General features: G+C 36.3%; 1 protein-coding gene across 9 annotated transcripts in view; it reads left to right on the top strand.

Annotated features, from left to right (window-relative positions):
* AIDA (axin interactor, dorsalization associated) overlaps positions 1 to 20,099 on the top strand; it is a 42,400-nt gene that overhangs the window by 4,156 nt on the left and 18,145 nt on the right. For all 9 annotated transcript variants that reach the window (XR_002173264.3, XM_019920384.3, XM_004320571.4 and 6 more), the window contains exons 2-6: positions 3,837 to 3,906; positions 11,412 to 11,465; positions 11,873 to 11,927; positions 17,152 to 17,215; positions 17,455 to 17,561. Coding sequence is in view for 8 of the 9 variants with exons in the window: in XM_019920384.3 (XP_019775943.1) it covers positions 3,837 to 3,906; positions 11,412 to 11,465; positions 11,873 to 11,927; positions 17,152 to 17,215; positions 17,455 to 17,561 (350 nt within the window). In the remaining variant the exon portion in view is untranslated. The remainder of the gene's footprint in view (positions 1 to 3,836; positions 3,907 to 11,411; positions 11,466 to 11,872; positions 11,928 to 17,151; positions 17,216 to 17,454; positions 17,562 to 20,099) is intronic.

Raw genomic sequence — 20,099 nt, 5'->3', positions numbered from 1 at the left:
TGCAGTGGCTTCTCTTGTTGAGGAGCACAGGCTCTCGGCACGCGGGCTGAAGCGTAGTTGTGGCACGCGGGCTCAGTAGTTGTGGCTTGCGGGCTCTAGAGTGCAGGCTCCGTAGTTGTGACGCACGGGCTTAGTTGCTCCGCGGCATGTGGGATCTTCCTGGACCAGGGCTCGAACCCATGTCCCCTGCACTGGCAGGTGGGTTCTTAACCACTGTGCCACCAAGGAAGCCCTAGAAAATTAATTTTTTTGCCTAGGTTTTACAAAAAGTTTTTAAAAATAACTTTATTGAGGTATAATTTATATACAGTGAAATTCAGCATTTTACGTTTACAATTCAGTGAACTTTTAGTAAATTTACCAAGTTGTGCAGGCATCATTACAATCAAACTTTAGAACATTTCCATCACCCCACAAAGATCCCTTATGCACATTTGCAGGCATTCCATGTTCCCACCCTAACCCCAGGCAGCCGTTAATCTATATTCTGTCTCTAAAGATGAAATGAAACTTTTTCTGGACATTTCACGTAAATTGAATCATATGATATGTGATCTGTATGTGGCTTCTTTCATTTAGCATAATGTGTTTGAAGTTATCCATGTTGTTGTATGTATCAGTACCTGTTCCTTGTTACTGCTGAGTAGTATTGCATTGTATGGGTATACCACATTTTGTGTATCCATTCACTACTTGGTAGACATTTGAGTTGTTTCTACTTTTCGACTGTTATCATTAACGCTGCTGTGAACATTCACGTGTAAGCCTGGGTGCGCGTATATTTTCATTCTTCTTGGGTAGAGATGTAGGAGTGGAATTGCTGGCTCATATGGTAAATTTATGTGTAATTTTTAAAGGGAAACTGGTTGGTCAAACTGGGTGCACCATTTTACATTTCTACCAACGATATATGACAGTTCCTGTTTCTGTACATTGATAGCATTTGTTATTGTGTGTCTCTTTGATTATAGCCATTCTAGTGGGTATGTAGTGTACTTCACTGTGGTTTTCATTTGCTTTTCTCTTACGACTAGTAATACTGAGTGTCTTTTCTTATGATGCTTATTTTCCATGTAAATCTTGTTTGTAAAGTGTCTCTTCATACCATTTGCCTATTTTTTTTTTCCTTTTGCCTATTTTTAAATTGAGTTGTTTGTCTTTTCCCTGTTGAATTAGAAGAGTTCTTTGTATTTTCTGGATATCAGTTCTTCATCAGATAGGATATATGATTTGTAAATATTTCCTCCAGCCTGTTGCCTAATTTTTAAAAACAGGATTCTGTTTGAATTTAACATCATTGTCTACTGACTGCTAGCATTTGAGCAGGAGTTTAGAGCTATATCCTTTCTTCTGACAGTGACCTGCTTAGGTTTACAGTCACTATTGGCATATTGTGTGTAGAACTTGTCAAATAAAGAAACTGTGCAACACTGTAACTTCCCTGAATTCAGGGATGTGTAGTTGACATTGTTAAGTGTAGACTGTGATTCCTGAAGAGAACTCTACGTAGATGGTAGGCCAGCAAGAGTTAGAAAGGAAACCAAGTACGGGACAAGTATGGCTATGGCTATTTCTAATTGTACTTACTCCTGTATAAAATCCACAGAGTGGGTCTATGAATGACATTTTAGGACAAATATTCTGGGGTTTCCAGTTTTGGGGGAAAAGAAATAAATGGATGGAAGCACTTTGATTAAGTAACATGGTGGAGCTATCCTGGCAAACGTTATGATTTTATGTAGGAGTTTCTTGCGTTATGATAAGGAGGATGCAGACCTTTCATAGATTAGATAGAGGTCATCAAGTGAACTTTACTCTTGATCTTTAAAGACATGATTGTATAGATTAAAACTTCCATCTAAGGCTTTTTGGAAACTTGGTGAACTGTCTTTTGCAACGGCTTGGTGGGAAGTCTAGCACTTGCTACCCTTTGTATCCCTGCCTCCGTTCCCCACCTAGGATAGTATAGTATGCTTGGGAATTATAGTTTAAAATTCTTTTGTAGTTACAAAATGTCTCACCAAAAAAATCCTTTCAATACTTTGTTTTCTTTTTTCCCCCCTGCAAGTTTTTAAAAATTAAAATAAATATCACGTAACATGAAACTTATCACTGTAAAGGTGTACAATTTGTTAGTTTTTAGTATGTTCACAATGTTATGCCACCATCACCACTATCTAATTCCAGAACATTTCCATCACTCTCAAAAGAAACCCTTTACCTGATATGGGTCACTTCCAACTCTCTCATTTCCCCAGCCCCTGGCAACCACTAATCTGCCTTCTATCTCTATGGCTTTACCTATTCTGGATATTTCATGTAAATGGAATCATGTAATATATGATCTTTTATATGGCTTCTTTCATTTAGCATAATGTCTTTGAGGTTCATTCATGTTGTAGCATGTATCAGTATTTCATTCCTCTTTATGGCCAAATAACATTCCTTTGAATGTGTGCGCCACATTTTGTTTATCCGTTCATCAGTTAATGGACATTTTAGGTATTTCCAGTTTTTGGCTAATCACGCATAATGCTGCTCCTGTGATCATTCGTGTACAGTTTTTGTGTGTGTGAGTGTGAACATGTTTTCTGTTCTCTTGGGAATATACCTAGGATTTTGAAACTGCTGGGATATATGGTAACTCTAAGCTTAACTTTTTTTTTTTTTTTTTTTTTTTGGGTACGCGGGCTTCTCGCTGTTGTGGCCTCTCCCGTTCTGGAGCACAGGCTCCGGACGCGCAGGCTCAGTGGCCATGGCTCAGGGGCCTAGCCGCTCCGCGGCATGTGGGCTTTTCCCGGACCGGGGCACGAACCCGTGTCCCCTGCATCGGCAGGCGGACTCTCAACCACTGCGCCACCAGGGAAGCCCCCTATGCTTAACTTTTTAAGGAACTGCCAAACTGTTTTCCACAGTGACTGTACCATTTTACATTCCTACCATCAGTTCCAGTGGTAGGGTTCCAATTTCCACATCCTTGCCAATACCCATTGTACTTTTTCTCCCTCTTTTTAAAAATTATACCCATCCTGGTGGGTGTGAAGTTGTATGTCATCGTGGTTTTAATTTGTATGTCCCTAATAACTAATGAGATGATATTCATGTACTTATTGGCCATTTTTATATATTCTTTGGAGAAATGTCTGTTCAATCAAACCTTTTACTCATTTTTAAATTGAGTTATTTTTCTTTTTATTGTTTAGCTGTAAGAGTTGAGCTTAGACTTGTAACACAGATCCATCCTTGAAAACTCATCCGAGGCCTAGCTGCTGTTTTTAAGGATGATGATAACTGAGCAAACAGTGATTTCCATGTCTGATTGGTAGAGGATTTTCTTTATTTGCCATGAAAAATACGTTCAAAAGTATAATTTGATAGAGTATCATCACTTTGTCATGGCTGTAATTTGAACTAATCTTATCAGCAAATTAATGATAGACTGATAAAGTACCTCTGGCTGGTACTATTAATTGGTGCTCACTGGAAGTGTTTAAGCTGAATCTGGACAACTGCTCTTGGCTTGTTGTAGAAGAAATTTGTGTGTACTAAGGAAAGTTGAATTCGATGTCATTTGAGATTCTTTCCACCTCTATGATTCTGTTTTTGCTGTCTCGAGCTGAAATTTGTCCCAGTGAAATGGTATGAAAAGTATCTTATTTCCATTGTCATTGTATAAAGAGTTAGATTCTAAAGATAATGTAGATTTATACTTTGAAAACAGAAGAAAAGTGTTATTGTACTTCACTCTTTTTTAAGAATTAAATTATTTTACCGTGTTTCACTTGAAATAGTTTGCTTTCCTTCAATTTTAAAGAATGTTTTTTTTCTTCTTACAGATTAGCAAGACACCTACAAAAAGAGGCCCAAGCTCAACACAATAATTCTGAGTTCACAGAAGAACAAAAGGTACCATAAAATAATCTCTAGATACATCAGATTCCAAATGAAAAGGGTTCTGTCTTTTGAGTCCATTAAGCAAAAACAAACAACAAAAACTGTTATACTTAAGTACAAAGAATGATACTGATTATGCTTCGCTGAACATTAAGTAATTACTTTAGAGATACCACATGATTTACCATGTAATGAATTTCTCACTTAATGAATTTCTTTACTCAGCCATTTAGACATTTAGTGGAGACCATCCACACTTTGGTTGGGAAGGAAGGGGTACCAGAGACTGGAGTTTGATTGTGAGTAATTGCATCCCACCTCAGTACTTACTTAACTCAGAACTTCCTTACCTCCTTCTCCACCTCCTCTGAAAACAAACAAAAAACAAAACAAAAGAAAAACAAAAAAAGCCACCACTGAAAAATAATTAGTTCAAGTCAAGAATTTAGCATAAGAATCCATCAACAAAATAAATGCATAAAGTTGCAAAATGTTTCAAGGGTGCTCTTTCTCCTTGAATTAAAATTTTAATGTATCAAATTGATTCCCTGTACTGCTAGAGATTGTGAAAAATGGGATATTTTAAGAAGCCTTACTGTAAAACAGTGGGAAGAAATGGGAGGAAACAATTCTTATTTTTCCTGGCTCAAGGTATCTAATGTTAAGTTAAATTTTAATCTCGTAGATAATGAAAAAATTCATGTCAGTTTTCCTCCCATTTCTTAAGACATTGTAAAAACTATGGTGACTTAATTTGCTTTTATTCTCTTTTTGTACAAGGAGTGGGAGTGGGAGTGATTCTTTGCACACTCTTTAAGTAAGCCTAAACAGATTGGTTTTAGTCCTTAGGCCTGTATTCATTTGATTCATCTTTATAAGTCTTTGAAAAGAAAAAAACACCAAAAATTAGGGTCAGTCATATTTCTTATACAAGTTAGTATGTTTGCATTTTAAAAATATTTGGGGTCTGTTGAACGGGTTTGCAGGGCAGAAATAGAGACACACATGTAGAGAACAAACGTGTGGACACCACATGGGGAAAGTGGCAGGGGCAGTGGTGGTGGGACGAATTGGGAGATTGGAATTGACATGTATACACTAATATGTATAAAATGTATAACTAGTAAGAACCTGCTGTGTAAAAAAATAAATGAAATTCAAAAATCAAAAAAAAAAAGAACCTGCTGTACAAAAAAATAAGTAAGATAAAATTTAAAAAAAAACCTAATAGAACGTTTTTGGGTCTGTGTCATCTAGTGTATCTTTATTTTGTATTTTAAAGGGTAATAGAAGTTTTAAAATTTTAAAGTATATTTTTCTTTTTTCTTTAATAATTGCTAATATCCACAATAGATTTAGGAAACTTAGGATTTTAGCCCTGGAAAATAATTACCACAGAGGAATTGTCCGGTTTGCAAAAGGAAAGGAAGAAGGACTATATGCTTTATCACCTCTAAGATTTGTGAAATCTGTCTACGAATTGCTAAGGAAGTGATCAGCTGGCATCACAGAATTGAGAGTTTAAACATCTATGTTTTGAAACAATCTCAAATATCTGAGTATGTAAATTAACAGCTAACAAAGTGTGTTATGACTATGGAAACAAAATGAAAGCTTAGGAAATTAAAAAGTTTAATGACAGCCATATTTTAATCACCTGTTTGCCTTGTCTCCAACATCTGTTGCTTAGGTATAGGTTCTATGAGCAACACGACCTCAAATATAAACTGATTTGACCTAAAACATAGTAAAGTTTTTAAAAATGTCATCAAGAAATGAGCTTTGTCGTATTCTGATGATTAGGCTAACCAGAAAAAATTAGCTTTTTCTTAATTTTCTTTAACTTTCTAAGGATGAAGCTGGGATGTTTGACAGTGCTGTGTATTCAATCCTTAATTTATAGCTGTTCTTAGTAGGCACCCGGCTGCTGTCATTTTCAGCTTACACAGATCTCACCCTCCACAAGGCCCAGGAGGCACCATGACCTAAAGGAATGAGCCTGAGATGTGGAGTCAGAAGACTTGGTCTTGAATCCAGTCTCTGTCTCTGGGCCTTAATTTCCTTATGTATGAAATGAGGGATTAGATAACCCTAAATGATCTTGAAACGTATCCCTAAATCTTCAAATGACCTCTACCTTTGAGGTAGTCTGTTCCTCCTCCCCTCCTCGAGGCCTGATTTCTGAGGTATTTATTATTTATAAACCTGCTTAGGAGGCAAATGTGGCTGCCAGTAGTGACTACAGAGAGAGGTTGTGCCTGCCTCCCTATTCCTTGGGCTTGGAGAAGGACCCCCAAATCACTCTGTACTACATTATGAATATAAGGCAAGTCGTATGTATTTACAAATTCTTTAAAAAAAATTTCTTTAAAAATACAGGTGAAACATTCACAATGGGCCAGAAACCTCATATTGACATTGTAGGCCTTATTTCAATGTCACATAAGGAAAAACTTAGAGGCTCTAAGTTAATAAATGATTAGAAAAACAAAGATTTCCCAGGCATTATCTGGAGAACATTGACTCTGAAAAATTAATAGATGTTATATGAACAGAGTTTGTGACTTGTCAGGGCTTTTAGTATGTTAATGTGTATGTTGGAGTTTTAAAGAGTTTGGGTAATGGAGTATTTCTCAGATTTGTTGGCTTTTGAAAGTCTCCCTCCTCCTCCCTTTATAATATTTCATTGGATCTAAAGAACATGTTATGGGAAATTTTGAAACCAACTGTTAGGTCTGCAAAATTAATTGAATGCCAGACCTGGCATGTAAGCCAAAGGAGAAGAAATTCGATTGTGTTTTCCTTAAAAGAGGAAAATGGAGAATGTTCCTTACATTATTCTAAGCAAAATTTTTCTATATGTTTTCTATTTGGAATTATATTCTTTATGCTTTTACTATTTTAAATGTTTTTGTAGCAGTGACAAGTTTTAGAATTATGCCAACCATTTAATAATTTGTGGAACTTTGAAAGAAGATTTTTAAAAACCACTATATTTCTAAAGTGCTTTCTTTATGAAGCTTTCTACTGTTAGTTCACAGTAAGATTTCAAAAATATTTGATGAATAAATGCTTTGTTAGATCTTAAGTTATTGATATTTATTTGTATATGATTATTATTTTAAGATTAGAGGAATCCTATTTTTTTAGAGAATAACATATATATCTTAACAATATTTATTTTAAATCTGAAGAACTCTAAAGCAGAGCTACTGATTTCTCTAAAGTTTATTAGTTGATGGTAAAAAATCTTCATATGGCTTTTCTATTCAAAATATTCTCAAAGATTTCTGGTGGAAAAAAAAGCAAGTTTATAATTCTTATTTGATGTTCCCTCATGATCAGTTGACATAGCTTTCATTTCATTTCTTAATAGTTTTGTCATTATAACAACAGGGTTTAGTAGCCAAAAAAGAGCTGCCAAAAGCTTTCATTCCGTTGAATTCCCTGCTTTGGTGTAGTAGATTTTCTCATGTAAGTTTCTGGACAGACTAGAACATCCTGTCTCATGATATGCTTAGAAAGTTTTTCCCTGTTTTGAATCAAATTTAGTGGTAATGAGAATTCCAGCACTATATGCTTGTTTTACATTTTATAGGTCCCCACTTTCCACTGCCTCCTCCCTCTCTTCCTTTCTTTCCTCCCCACCCCCGCCATCTAAAGAGTAGACGGCTGGCTGTCTAAATGTAAAAAATTAAGTCTGGATTGAGACTCTACTACTTTAACAATGTGTATTTTTTCAACCTATTTTTCCTTGATATGTTTTAGCAAAATTACTTTTGCTCTTTATTTGTATATTTCTATTTCATCTTTTCCTTTCACCGCTCTTTTTGAGTTGTCCATTTCCCCAGCAAGTGACAAAGTAAAGTAGCCAGTATTCTGAAAATGACATTTTCCATTTCTATACCACAGTAGGTATAAGCAGTTAATTTGAATGAAGTGCTAATTATTTAAATCTTTCTAAAATTAAACTTCACTTTGAGTGCTTAGTCTTAATGTGTATTAGTTAATAGTCAATATTTATATTCTGACACATATGACTTTGTGCTTCTTAATAATTTTTCTGAACCATTTCTTTCTAAGAAAGTTGAAATAATTACAGTAGCAAGCACTTGATTTTGACATCAATAAATGCTGCATGTTTTGCTACAGCTGAAAATGATAGTGTTTCACTCCTTTTTTAATACTGATGTTGGGTGTGGTCCCTTAAAATAGTTATGAATAATGCTTATTGGTATTTTGCCATAGTTCAGTAGATTCTGTGTAAAAAACTGTTGCTTCTGCTTAACGTGAAGAAATATTTAAATTTAAAATAGATTATTAGTGGACTTATAGTTGTTAAACTACATTTTACCTTAAATGTTAAAAACATCAAATCAGATGGATTGTATAGTAAAGAAGGAAAAGGAGTTAACTAGTATTTTTAAAGACTTACTCACTAGTACGTGTCCCTTAATACAGACAACCCTTTTTCAAAACCATTTTTTAAAGAACATAAAAAGTATGGCCAAATGGTATTAAAATAAGTGTATTACTTTGTTGTATATATTGCTATTGTATAGAATACACTGATGTCCAGGGCAAGTTGCTTAACCTGTCTTCTGTTTTCACATCTATAAAATAGTTGTATCTAACTCATAGGGTTGTAGTCAGGATTAAATGACGTAATGTGTGTAAATCACTTAGCAGAGTCTGTCATTTAGTAACTGCTCAATAGTTGTTAGCTATTACTATTACTATATAATTATATATATATTTAAAATTATTTACTAGTTTTGTCAGATTTGAGTGATATATATGAACAATGATCTGAGGTTATTAGATTTTATGTAGAAAAGATTGTTGCTGGTTCCTCCACAACAGCTCTTTCAGAGGGTAAATAAATCTGTGAGTATCTTGATTCCTTTTGCAGCAGTTCTATTAAATATAATATTTAAATGTAAAATTTCAAAATAAAATTTGACATTTTCTAAACTCTTATATTAAGATTAAAAGAAATTTTTAAAGATTGTGGAGATAGTTAAATATTGTTACTTGTTCCTTGACCAAGAGTCATGTCTTTTGCTCAGTCGTGGTTTATTTATTTATATATTTTTAAATTAAAAAAATTTTTTATTGAAGTATACTTGATTTACAATGTTGTGTTAGCTTCTGGTGTACAGCAAAGTGATTCAGTTATACATATTGATATATATATCAATATATACATATTCTTTTTCATATTCTTTCCCATTATGGTTTATAACAGGATACTGAATATAGTTCCCTGTGCTGTACAGTAGGACCTTATTGTTTATCTGTTTTACATATAGTACTTTGTATCTGCTAATCCCCAGCTCCTAATTTATCCTTCCCCCTTTCACCTTTGGTAACCGTAAGTTTGTTTTCTATGTCTGTGTGTCTGTTTCTGTTTCATAAATAAGTTCATTTGTGTCATATTTTAGATTCCATAAGTGATATCATATGGTGTTTGTCTTTCTCTTTCTGACTTACTTCACTTAGTATGATAATCTCTAGGCCCATCCATATTTCTGCAAATGGCATTATTTCATTCTTTTTTATGGCTGAGGAGTATTCCATTGTATATATATATATATATATATATATACACCACATCTTCTTTATCCATTCATCTGTTGGACATTTATTTACCTTGCTTCTGTGTCTTGGCTATTGTGAATAGTGCTGCTGTGAACATTGGGGTGCATGTATCTTTTCTAATTATAGTTTTCTCCAGATATATGCCTAGGGGTGGGATTGCTGGATCATATGGCAACCCTATTTTTCGTTTTTTAAGGAACCTCCATACTGTTTGCCATAGTGGCTGCACCCATTTACATTCCTACCAACAGTGTAGGAGGGTTCCCTTTTCTCCACACCCTCTCTAGCATTTGTTATTTGTAGAATTAGTGTTTTATTTTGTGAACTATCCCAGCTGTTTGTGGTCCACATGATAATTGCGTAGTGCCATCTAGCCTGGGTGCCAGGTACCAGGACGATAGTTGTTACTCCTCTTTGCTCCTCATTTATCTTCCAAAGAAAATTGATGAAAGAGAAAACCACCAAATCTAATTGACTAAACTTTTGCAGGTCGTCAGTATGTATAGAAAAACATCCTTTTTTTTTCCAGAATATTTTTTTTGTGAAGGCATTGCAAATATTGTACATATATATTCACTTTTATTGTCAGGATTTATTCCTTTTTATTAGGAAGGATTTAAAAGTCTTGATGGGCATAATCCAGCTGCTGCCTGCTCTCGCACATATTTGTTCTATGGGTCTCCTCCTTTTCATTTCAACCCTAGTCATTCATGTTCTTGTTCTGATTACTGTTTACATAGACAGTTGAAATAACCTGATTGATCTTACCTTTATTCTTTTCCCTTTTCTCCTTCACCCTATGGATACTGTTATCACAACAGTCTTCTTTGTTTTTTTTTTTTTTTTTTTTTTGCGGTACGCGGGCCGCTCTGCGGCACGTGAGATCCTCCCAGACCGGGGCCCGAACCTGTGTCCCCTGCATCGGCAGGCAGACTCTCAACCACTGCGCCACCAGGGAAGCCCACACAGCGGTCTTCTTAAAGGGCAAATCTGATAGTCATTCTTCTGTCCAGAAACTATCTGTATGATTTATTGCTAAAGTAATAACAGATTTTGCAGCTGGTCCTAGAAGATCCCCTTTATAATGACCTCCCTCCCCCAACACACGCATTTCACATTTCAAACCTTTCTCCCCCTGCTTCAGTTTGGGACTTCAGACAAATGAACCATGACAGTTTTCCTAGTACGTTAGTTTTAGAAATTCTCCCAGTCACTGGGGCTTGAATCCTAATTCCGATTCTTGTCCTGTTTCTCCAGGACATATTACCGCTTAGTTCGCTGAAGCCCTATAGAATCAAGTGCCTCTGCTTTATGTTACAGTGATTCTGAATGTGTCTTATATAATAGAAACATGAGCTTATTAAAGACAGAGACTACACCTTATTACTTGTATCCATTTTATAGCTCAGATCTGACTGTAAAATTTACCACCATTTATCACAAGTATTGATTCTGCTTAATATTGTTGATATATTTAATTGAACAAGTCAAGATTGGATTTGAGTCAAAATTAAATTATACCACTGTGCTAACTTTCAGATATTTTTGTTTTTAAGTCTTTTAGTGAATATCAGACTTTATGGAGAAGAAGAAAAGGTAAAGCTTAGGAGGGAAGATGCTTGAAGTCCTTTTCATTGCCCTTTAAATCACATCTAAAGCTATCATCAAAGCAAACTTGATTTAAAATTGGTTGTGGTACATTAGGTTAGGAGCGAATATATACTCACCTTCTCTGCCCGATCCCAGTCCTTTACCTCCTGTTTCTCATCTCCAAGGTCTGCAAGATGCTAAAAGAAGTAAAATTTAACTTATTTTTTAAAATTATAGATTGCTTACCAATGAAAATTAACTTGATGATTTGGACAGCTAACAGTTATGATATATTTGGTATTTATAGCTTTTTCTTTTTCCTTCAGAAAACCATAGGCAAAATTGCAACATGCTTGGAATTACGAAGTGCAGCTTTACAGGTAAATAGGTCCCCCCCTCCAACTTTTTAATATAAGGAAAAGAAATTATTGTGAACTATTCTGATAAAATATTAGCATTCATGCCAAAAGCAGTGTCGTCTCAGAAAGGTTTTATAACAGTAAGAATTCATGGGTTAAACTCATATTAAAAGATTTAGTTCATATTATATAAACTGTAAAAATAAAAGATATGACTTCAATTTTTTTCTGTTATTTTTAGCCTGAATGTTCCAAAAAACACAAAAACAAAAACCAGTTTGGAATTTTTTTTTTTTTTTACCCTGAAAGCAAGAAATAGATTCATTTATTTTGGCTACTTTTTGAATATGTCGTCAACCACTTAAAAGACATAGGGTGCAGTGAAATCTTTGTAATAAAAATATGTAATGCACATGTTTTAAATTCAGTCCACACAGTCCCAAGAAGAATTTAAACTGGAGGATCTGAAGAAGCTAGAACCAAGTAAGTTTTGTTTTATATTTTTTAGTGATACTCCTTTAGAAAAATATTTGAGCTGTTATGGATATTAAGGTTATTTAGCAGAATGCTGATTTGAGTCATTTCTGTTAATATCTAGTCCTATGTAATTTTTTTGTGCTTTTATAATTCCTATAATATTTATAGTAATTATTCTTTGGTTCACTTTCATTATAGAATATGAAAAATTATTTGATTCTATGTCGTACCTCATCTATCTGTTTTAGCCTTTATTTTGTTTTAATCTCTTTAATAAGACTATAATTAAATTACTTTGGTAAACATTTACAGTAGAGTCTACTGGAGAATATAAAGTTATAGTCATTGATGCCTATTTATACAGCATGTCACTGAAAACTGCAGTCCAGCTGTTTGATCTGCTCTATAAAATATTTCCTTGTTGTCCTCGTTTTCCTTCCTGAAAGTTTTTTTGAGGTAAACAATTCCTTCAAATATTTTGGTGGTTAGGTTGCTGCTAGATGAAGCTTTTTTGCTGGTTCAAATGAATGTTCTCTTAGAGGAAATGTTTGAAATATAAGCAAGGGCACAAGTATTGAATATCACCACAGTCAATTTTAGGACATTTTTATCACCCCATAAAGAAACCCTTTATCCGTTAGCATTCAGTCATTTCCCTCCAGCTTCCCCCAATTCCCAGCCCTAGGCAACCACTAATCTACTTTTTGTCTCTATAAATTTGCCTGTTCTGAACATTTCGTATAAATGGAATCATATAATGTATGGTCTTTTGCAACTGGCTATATATAAGATTATTTTAAGAAAAGCATATTGATGGCTTTAAAAAAAAGATTTCAGCTGCAGTTGGGATGTCTGAGTCGTATAATGTTTCTAAAGAAAATCATAACGTTCACTTTTAAATGATAAGAATAATTTGGATTTGGGATCCTTACCTAGTCACTATTTTCCATTTCTTTTCAGTTTGTTTCCAAATAAAACTTAAGAACCTGTTAGGTATGTAGGGTGACTGTAAAGTTTGTAAACGCTTATACTCAGATGTTTATTATCTCTTTCCATAGACTCGCTCAGTTATTCCTCCTATGGCCTCATAGACTTTCTCGTTGGTAATAACGGTTGCCATTTTTTCGAGTAGCAGCAGTATGCCAAGCACTCAGATAAATCGTCTCAACGGCATTTTGCTTACTGACACTTGCCCGTGATCTTACAGCTTGTAAATGCCAGAACCGGATTTTGACCAGGGTTCTAAGTGATCTCAAAGCCTGCATTCCTACCACTGCACTCTGTTATTAATACTTGGAATGGTGCAGTATTGGCATCAACCCTAAATATCATGGTTCTTCAGGTCAAGTTCCTGAGAGATTTTTGGCCCATATCTTAGTGGAAGATTGGACTAAAATCTGCATTAGTCTTCTACTTTGTTTATTTGTTTTTGTTTTTTTTTTTAAGATTTGGTGTGGAAATGGAAAGGAAAGAGTATTATTGGGATTCATTTTGTTATAGTTTGAATTTATATAGTGCTTCTCATTTGGACTTCTCCCTTCCTGGTACTTATTATTTTTTTAGATGATTTTAATTTGCTGTTGCCTCTAAAAGGAACATAAATGTGTATATTGTATCTCAGTAGGATATACTCTGTAATTAATTTTGAATTTATAAAATCTAGGCACTTGTTATGAGTTAATTATTTTATCAGAATTAAACATTTTCTATAAATTGGTGTTTGACTATATTTCAGATTCAGTGTTCTTAGTCAAGCTGACCTCTGCCTCTTCTAAGAATGTTAAGGAAAGGAAAATTAATGAATGACTGTGTCTTTCAACATGTTAGTCCTAGTTGGTTTATTTTGCTAATGTATTTTTCCTTCAAAGTTTTAAAAATATAATCCTGTCTGAAATTCATACTAAAACTAAGATCTTGAAAGTACTAGTTACTTGATTTTCTTACGTTAATCCTTAGTAGCAGACTACTTCTTACTCAAACTTGTTCCCCCGTGACAACCCCATAAACTGTGAAGTTCCCTTCCATTAATTCATCTTTGAAGGCCCCGAAGAAATCCCACCTTTCTCTGAAAGCTTTCCGTGCTTTCCCTAGCCATAATTAAACTCTACTTCATGTCCTTTCTAGGAGCACTTTTTATAGCCCCCATTGTAGTCTTCCCTGTATTTTTCTCACTTATATTTATTTCTCTCCTCAAGATTGTGAATAGCCTCTGTATTTTCCCCACAGAGCCTCATTCAACGCTCTGCCTGTAGTATGAACTCGGCAGATTTTTAGGTTGAATGTCTTCAGGGAATCTTCTCACATAATTAAAAAAATAACCTTTCAGATGGGAAGCACTTGCTCATTTTTGCCTACCACAAAAATGAAAAATGTCAGCCACAAAAGAAGAATACATCTGGGGTGTGTGTCTGTGAGATTTTTAGAGTGTCAGCTTCAGGAGGTTGCAGGGCCTGCTCCATGACAGCAGGCTGAGAATGCTGAGTTCTTACCAGTAGAGGGTGGGCCTGTGTGTGTGATTTCTACTGGATGAGCCAGTTAGTCCCCAATGGTGGTAGACTCCATGCTCATGATAATACCCTCCATGGAATTATAAACTTGCTTCTCTCTTCTCTAAATTCTCCTAAAATATCAATATTAGTGTCAGAAGAAAAATCCTATGTAAAATTTATGTAGAACCCTATTTTAAAAGGACGTTAGAATCCCTGTTATTCCATAGTTGGTGAAAATGGAAACCTATCCTACATTTACAGAAAGGGAGAAAGGAGCTGTTATTTTTCTCCCAAAGTTATTCACACAAATTAAATATCTGATATACTCTATACTTATAAATACAAAATAAAGGAGAGGCTATTACTGCAAAACAGACATTTCCTTTTCAAAGCATTGATGCCTAAGGAAAGAAAATACTGTTTAATTCTTCTATTATAATACAAATTTAAGATATTCTTAATGACTAATATGATTTTCAACTTTTTAACTGATGTTGTTTTGTACATATTTTAAGGTTTGATTTTTCCTTTTTATTATTAAAATGTGATCATTTCTGATATGGATATACATGATCTTTTTTTTTTTGTCACCCATTCCCTGTTCTCAGTATCTAGCATAATACTGTGTAAGTGATTAATTCAGGGGTCCCCAACCCCTGGGCCGCAGACCAGTATTGATCTGCGGCCTGTGAGGAACCGGGCTTCACAGCAGGACGTGAGTGGCCAGCGGTGAGGGAGCGAGGCTTCATCTGCTGCTCCCCATCGCTCCCCGTCGCTCCCCATCGCTCGCATTACCACCTGAACCATCCCCCCTCCCTCACCCACGGTCTGTGGAAAAATTGTCTTCCATGAAACCGGTCCCTGATGCCAAAAAGGTTGGGGACTGATGAATTAATTGATATTTGAGTTGAATGAATAGCTTACAAGGAGCATTCATGCACCAAGTTTAGAGAGGATAGTCTTATAATTTTAAAAATAGTCCCTCTTAGTGAGATCTGAAACAATAGGATTCTAGTCAGCCAGATAGGGAAAACTATGGAGAAATAAATTACCATATAATAATGTAGACTTATACTTTTATGGTACTTTAAATGTTCCCATGCAATGTCATATACTGTGTTATTTAATTTAATTTTCTCAGCAGTCTGGGAAGGATAGAACTGGGGAAACGGAGATTCAGAGTAGTTATGTGAATGCTCAAGTCATTAACATCCTTGTAGGGCTAAGATCTGATTTCAGAGCTTTTGCTACTTCCCCCTTGCTTATCAGACTTTAGCTCTACAGTCCATTCTACTCCTTGAACAAGCTCCTGCCCCAGAGCCTTTGTTGTTGCTCTAGCTTGTTCTCTAATTCTTGGAGAGCCCTTGCCCCAGAGCTACTTGTGGACATTTCCTCTCATCCAGCTCATGGCTCAAATGTCTTCTAGTAATTCAGGTTTGAGAGGCCTGCCCTGTTCACCTCAGCTGAAGTTATCCCTCTATTCCATGTACACAAGCATCCTCTGTGTCCTTCATTACACTAATTGCAGTCTTAACATTATCTTGTTTATTTGTTGCCTTATTATTGTCTGCTTTTCCTGACTAGGGTCTAAGATCCACATATGAGGGCAAGAACCCTCTGTCTCTATCACTGCCATATCTTTAGCACTCAGTGCACGTTTGTTGAGGAGAAGAAAAAGAGAGGAAGAATGAGGGTAAGAGTTGGAGAGGGAGCGAGAATAAGAATGAGTGAGAATCTAGACCCAAGTCTCAGACTTCTCTCCCCGAAGGGCTTAGTAGGAGTGCATATGTTAGAAGAAGTCTGATAAACACATCCAACTCCGATTGGAGTAAGGCATATAATTGCAACCTGTACACAGGGATTTCCTTTTTGGGGATGACAACATCCATACCTATTTTAGCTCTCAACTGCAGGACTCCAAACTTAGAGAGACTGAATAAGTTGAGTATAAAATCATAGAAATATTTTGGGTTGCCCAATTAATGCTATTACTTCACCTTCATATAGTTGCAGGTAGTTACTGGGAATCCATAAGACCAGATATGAAGCACTAAGTTACATATAGCACCTCTCTTTAAGTTTACATGCCAGGATATAGTCATTGACCACAACCATAATACAGGAGGTGGTACCATGTTGTTTGAAGACTTCTCTTGAGGATAAATCCCTCTTTGTGTTTGTGTGTGTGTGTGTGTATGTAAGAATATATGTACATATATGTATGTATATATTACACATTTGTAATAAACTATGGTAAAATGCGTATGAGAATTATAACCTCACTACTATAAACTTTACCAGTTTTATGGAGTTGAGGGGAAGTTTCATCAGGACATAGAATAAGATATGCTCATGTCCCTCTCATTGGTCATCTTTGACACCAATCTTTTAATTTAAATACTCCAGGGAGGAGTTACTCTCTTCTCTGGTGCCCCATGTCTCACCTAGGACTTTGTACATAGAACTATTTTGGGGTTCATTTTCCATAAGGACTCTGAGACTCTAGAAGTAACTCTCCTTGGAGGTCTAACAATACTCTGAAATTACTGGTACTTGGAGTACGGATATTTTCATTTTGCTAAGATAGTCAATGGTTTATGGCTCTGGATGATGATAAGATTGGGAATTTTTAAAAAAGTATTAATAGGCGTAGTAAAATTGACTAAAAATCAGTCATTGACAATAAAATTGTTTATTTTGATTCATGAGATAATTCATACGTCTTTCTCTTTTTATTCTAGTCCTAAAGAATATTCTTACATATAATAAAGAATTCCCATTTGATGTTCAGCCTGTCCCCTTAAGGTAAATAAATAAGCACCAATATTTGTCTTCTTATTCTATCATCTTATTTTATACCTGTTTTTCAGAGATTCTGGATGTTTTATGTCAATGTTGGTATACTGATATCATTAGTAGTAACATTAACATTTTATGTCAGCATTTTTTATATCAACATCTTACCTAGGAAATGAGTAGCTATGAGGCTTCTCTAGTATATTTAGTTTTGTAGCTCACTCTTTTCTCTGTCCTTTTGCATGTAGAAGAATTTTAGCACCTGGTGAAGAAGAGAATTTGGAATTTGAAGAAGATGAAGAAGAGGGTGGTGCTGGAGCAGGGTCTCCTGATGCCTTTCCTGCTAGAGTTCCCGGTGAGTATCACTTGTTAAAAATATACATTACTTAACTCAATACAAGGTCAAGGTGTTTGGAACTTATTTTGGTATTTGCTAGTAGAGAGTAAAACCTCTCCAGGGTTCATGCCAATCTTAAGCAAATGGTCGTGTTTTGGGCAGTAGCTGTTTTATAAGTATAGTCTGAAAGTATCTTACTATCTGTTTTGGGGTTCCAAAGACCACCTTTGCGTTTGGAGATTCAGTAGGAGGACTCACAGGACTCAGCATGTGATTGTACTCACAGCTGTGATTTATTCCAGAGAAAGAATACAAAAACAAAGTCAGCAAAGGGAAAAGGTGCATGAGCAAAGTCTGGAGGAAACCAGGTGCAAGCTTCCAAGAGTCCTTTTCCAGTGGAGTCACATAGCTTGTGCTTGATTCCTCTAGTGACAGATTGTAATGACACACGTGAAGTGTCCACTAGGGAAGCGGGATGCACATTAGAGACTCCATGCCCAGAGCTGTTACTGGCAGCTGATCACATAGACACCCTCTGCCTAGCACTGACCAAAATTCCAGACTCCTAGAAGGAAAGCAGATAATTCAGCATAAACCATGTTGTTTGTAAAAATAACTTAGGCACAGTGACTATTCTTATCAGGGGATAGTAGGAACCCTCCCAAAATCCAGATTCCCAGACTCTAGTCAGGGGTCTACCTTGTACTCAGGCCTTTCTAAGAGTAACCATCTCAGACCTGCTATGTTAACTCTTTTCTGTACACTTTTGTAAGTACTTCTTTAATTAATCAAATTGTGGTCATTAAAACTGGACCCAGGGGCTCTCCTGGTGGCGCAGTGGTTGAGAATCCGCCTGCCACTGCAGGGGACACGGGTTCGAGCCCTGGTCTGGGAAGATCCCACATGCCGCGGAGCAACTGGGCCCATGAGCCACAACTACTGAGCCTGCGCGTCTGGAACCTGTGCTCCGCAACAAGAGAGGCCGCGATAGTGAGAGGCCCGCACACCACGATGAAGAGTGGCCCCCGCTCGCCGCAACTAGAGAAAGCCCTTGCACAGAAACAAAGACCCAACACAGCCAAAAATAAATAAATAAATTTATTAAAAAAAAAAAAAAACTGGACCCAGGGAGAATGAATACAAAGCAAATGCCCTTTTCTTCCCATCTTGTTTTAGGAAAGCAAATAACGTATGGCAAGGCTTTTTTGTTTACAGAAGATCTTCCCTCTCTGTCCGTAACCTAGGCAGCCACCCTGGATAAATTTCTTGCCTCTCCCAATTACTGTTTTACTCTGTTCTGTTCTTATACAGGACACAGTTTTCATTTCTGGTAAACTATAATAGTTCACTTTAGTGTACTATGCTGATATATTGTGATGTATTTTAAAATAGACGCCAGAAGCTTTAAAATACAGCTAGATACAATTTATGTATTATCCTGATAACTTTCTTGGTAATAAAAGTACAGGCAGACCTTGGAGATGCTGCAGGTTTGGTTCCAGACCACCGCAATAAAGTGAGTATTGCAAGAAAGCAAGTCACACAGATGTATTGGTTTCCCAGTACATATAAGAGTTATGTGTACACTGTATAGTCTGTTAAGTGTGTGATAGCATTATGTCTAAAAAAACAAGGTACATACTTTAATTAAAAAAATACTTTATTGCTGGGACTTCCTTGGTGGTCCAGTGGTTAAGAAACTGCCTTCCAGCGCAGGGGACTCGGGTTCGATCCCTGGTCAGGGAACTAAGATCCCACATGCCGTGGGGCAACTAAGCCCACGCGCTGCAACTACTGAGCCCATGTGCCACAACTGGAGAGCTCATGTGCTGCAACTACATAGCCCACACGCTCTGGAGCCCACACACCGCAACTACTGAGCCTGCACGCTCTGGAAACCACGCTCCACAACTAGAGAGGAGCCCGTGTGCCACAGCCAAGACCCAACACAGCCAGAAATAAATAAATAAACAAATATTAAGAAAAGAAAAAAACTTTATTGTTAAAAAAATGCTAGCCCTCATCTGAACCTTCAGCTAGTTGTAACCTTCTTGCTGGTGGAGAGTTTTGTCTAACGTTGATGGCTGCTGACTGATCAGGTTGGTGGTCGCAGAAGGTTGGGGCAGCTGTGGCACCTTCTTCAAATCAGAGCACAGTGAAGTTTGCCACCTAGGTTGACTCTTCCTTTCAGTTTCTCTCTAGCATGCAGTGCTATTTAATGGCACTTCACCCATAGTAGAACTTCTCTCAAAATTGGAGTCAAGTCTCTCAAACCTTGCCACTGTCTATCAACTAAGTCTATGTAATGGTCTAAATTTTTTGTTGCCATTTTAACGATCTTCACAGCATCTTCACCAGGAGTAGATTCCATCTCAAGAAACCACTTTCTTTGCTCATCTGTACGAAGCAATTCCTCATCTGTTAAAGTTTTATGAGATGGCAGCAATTCAGTCACATCTTCAGGCTCCACTTCTAATTCTAGTTCTCTTGCTATTTCCACCACATCTGTGGTTCCAATGGTAACATCAAAGATCACTGATCACAGATCACTGTAAC

The sequence above is a fragment of the Tursiops truncatus genome, chromosome 1 (assembly GCF_011762595.2).
Source record: "Tursiops truncatus isolate mTurTru1 chromosome 1, mTurTru1.mat.Y, whole genome shotgun sequence".
Classification (NCBI taxonomy): Eukaryota; Metazoa; Chordata; class Mammalia; order Artiodactyla; family Delphinidae; genus Tursiops; species Tursiops truncatus.
The sequence above is the reverse complement of the archived record's forward strand: the minus strand, read 5'-3'. Positions and strand labels throughout refer to the sequence as shown.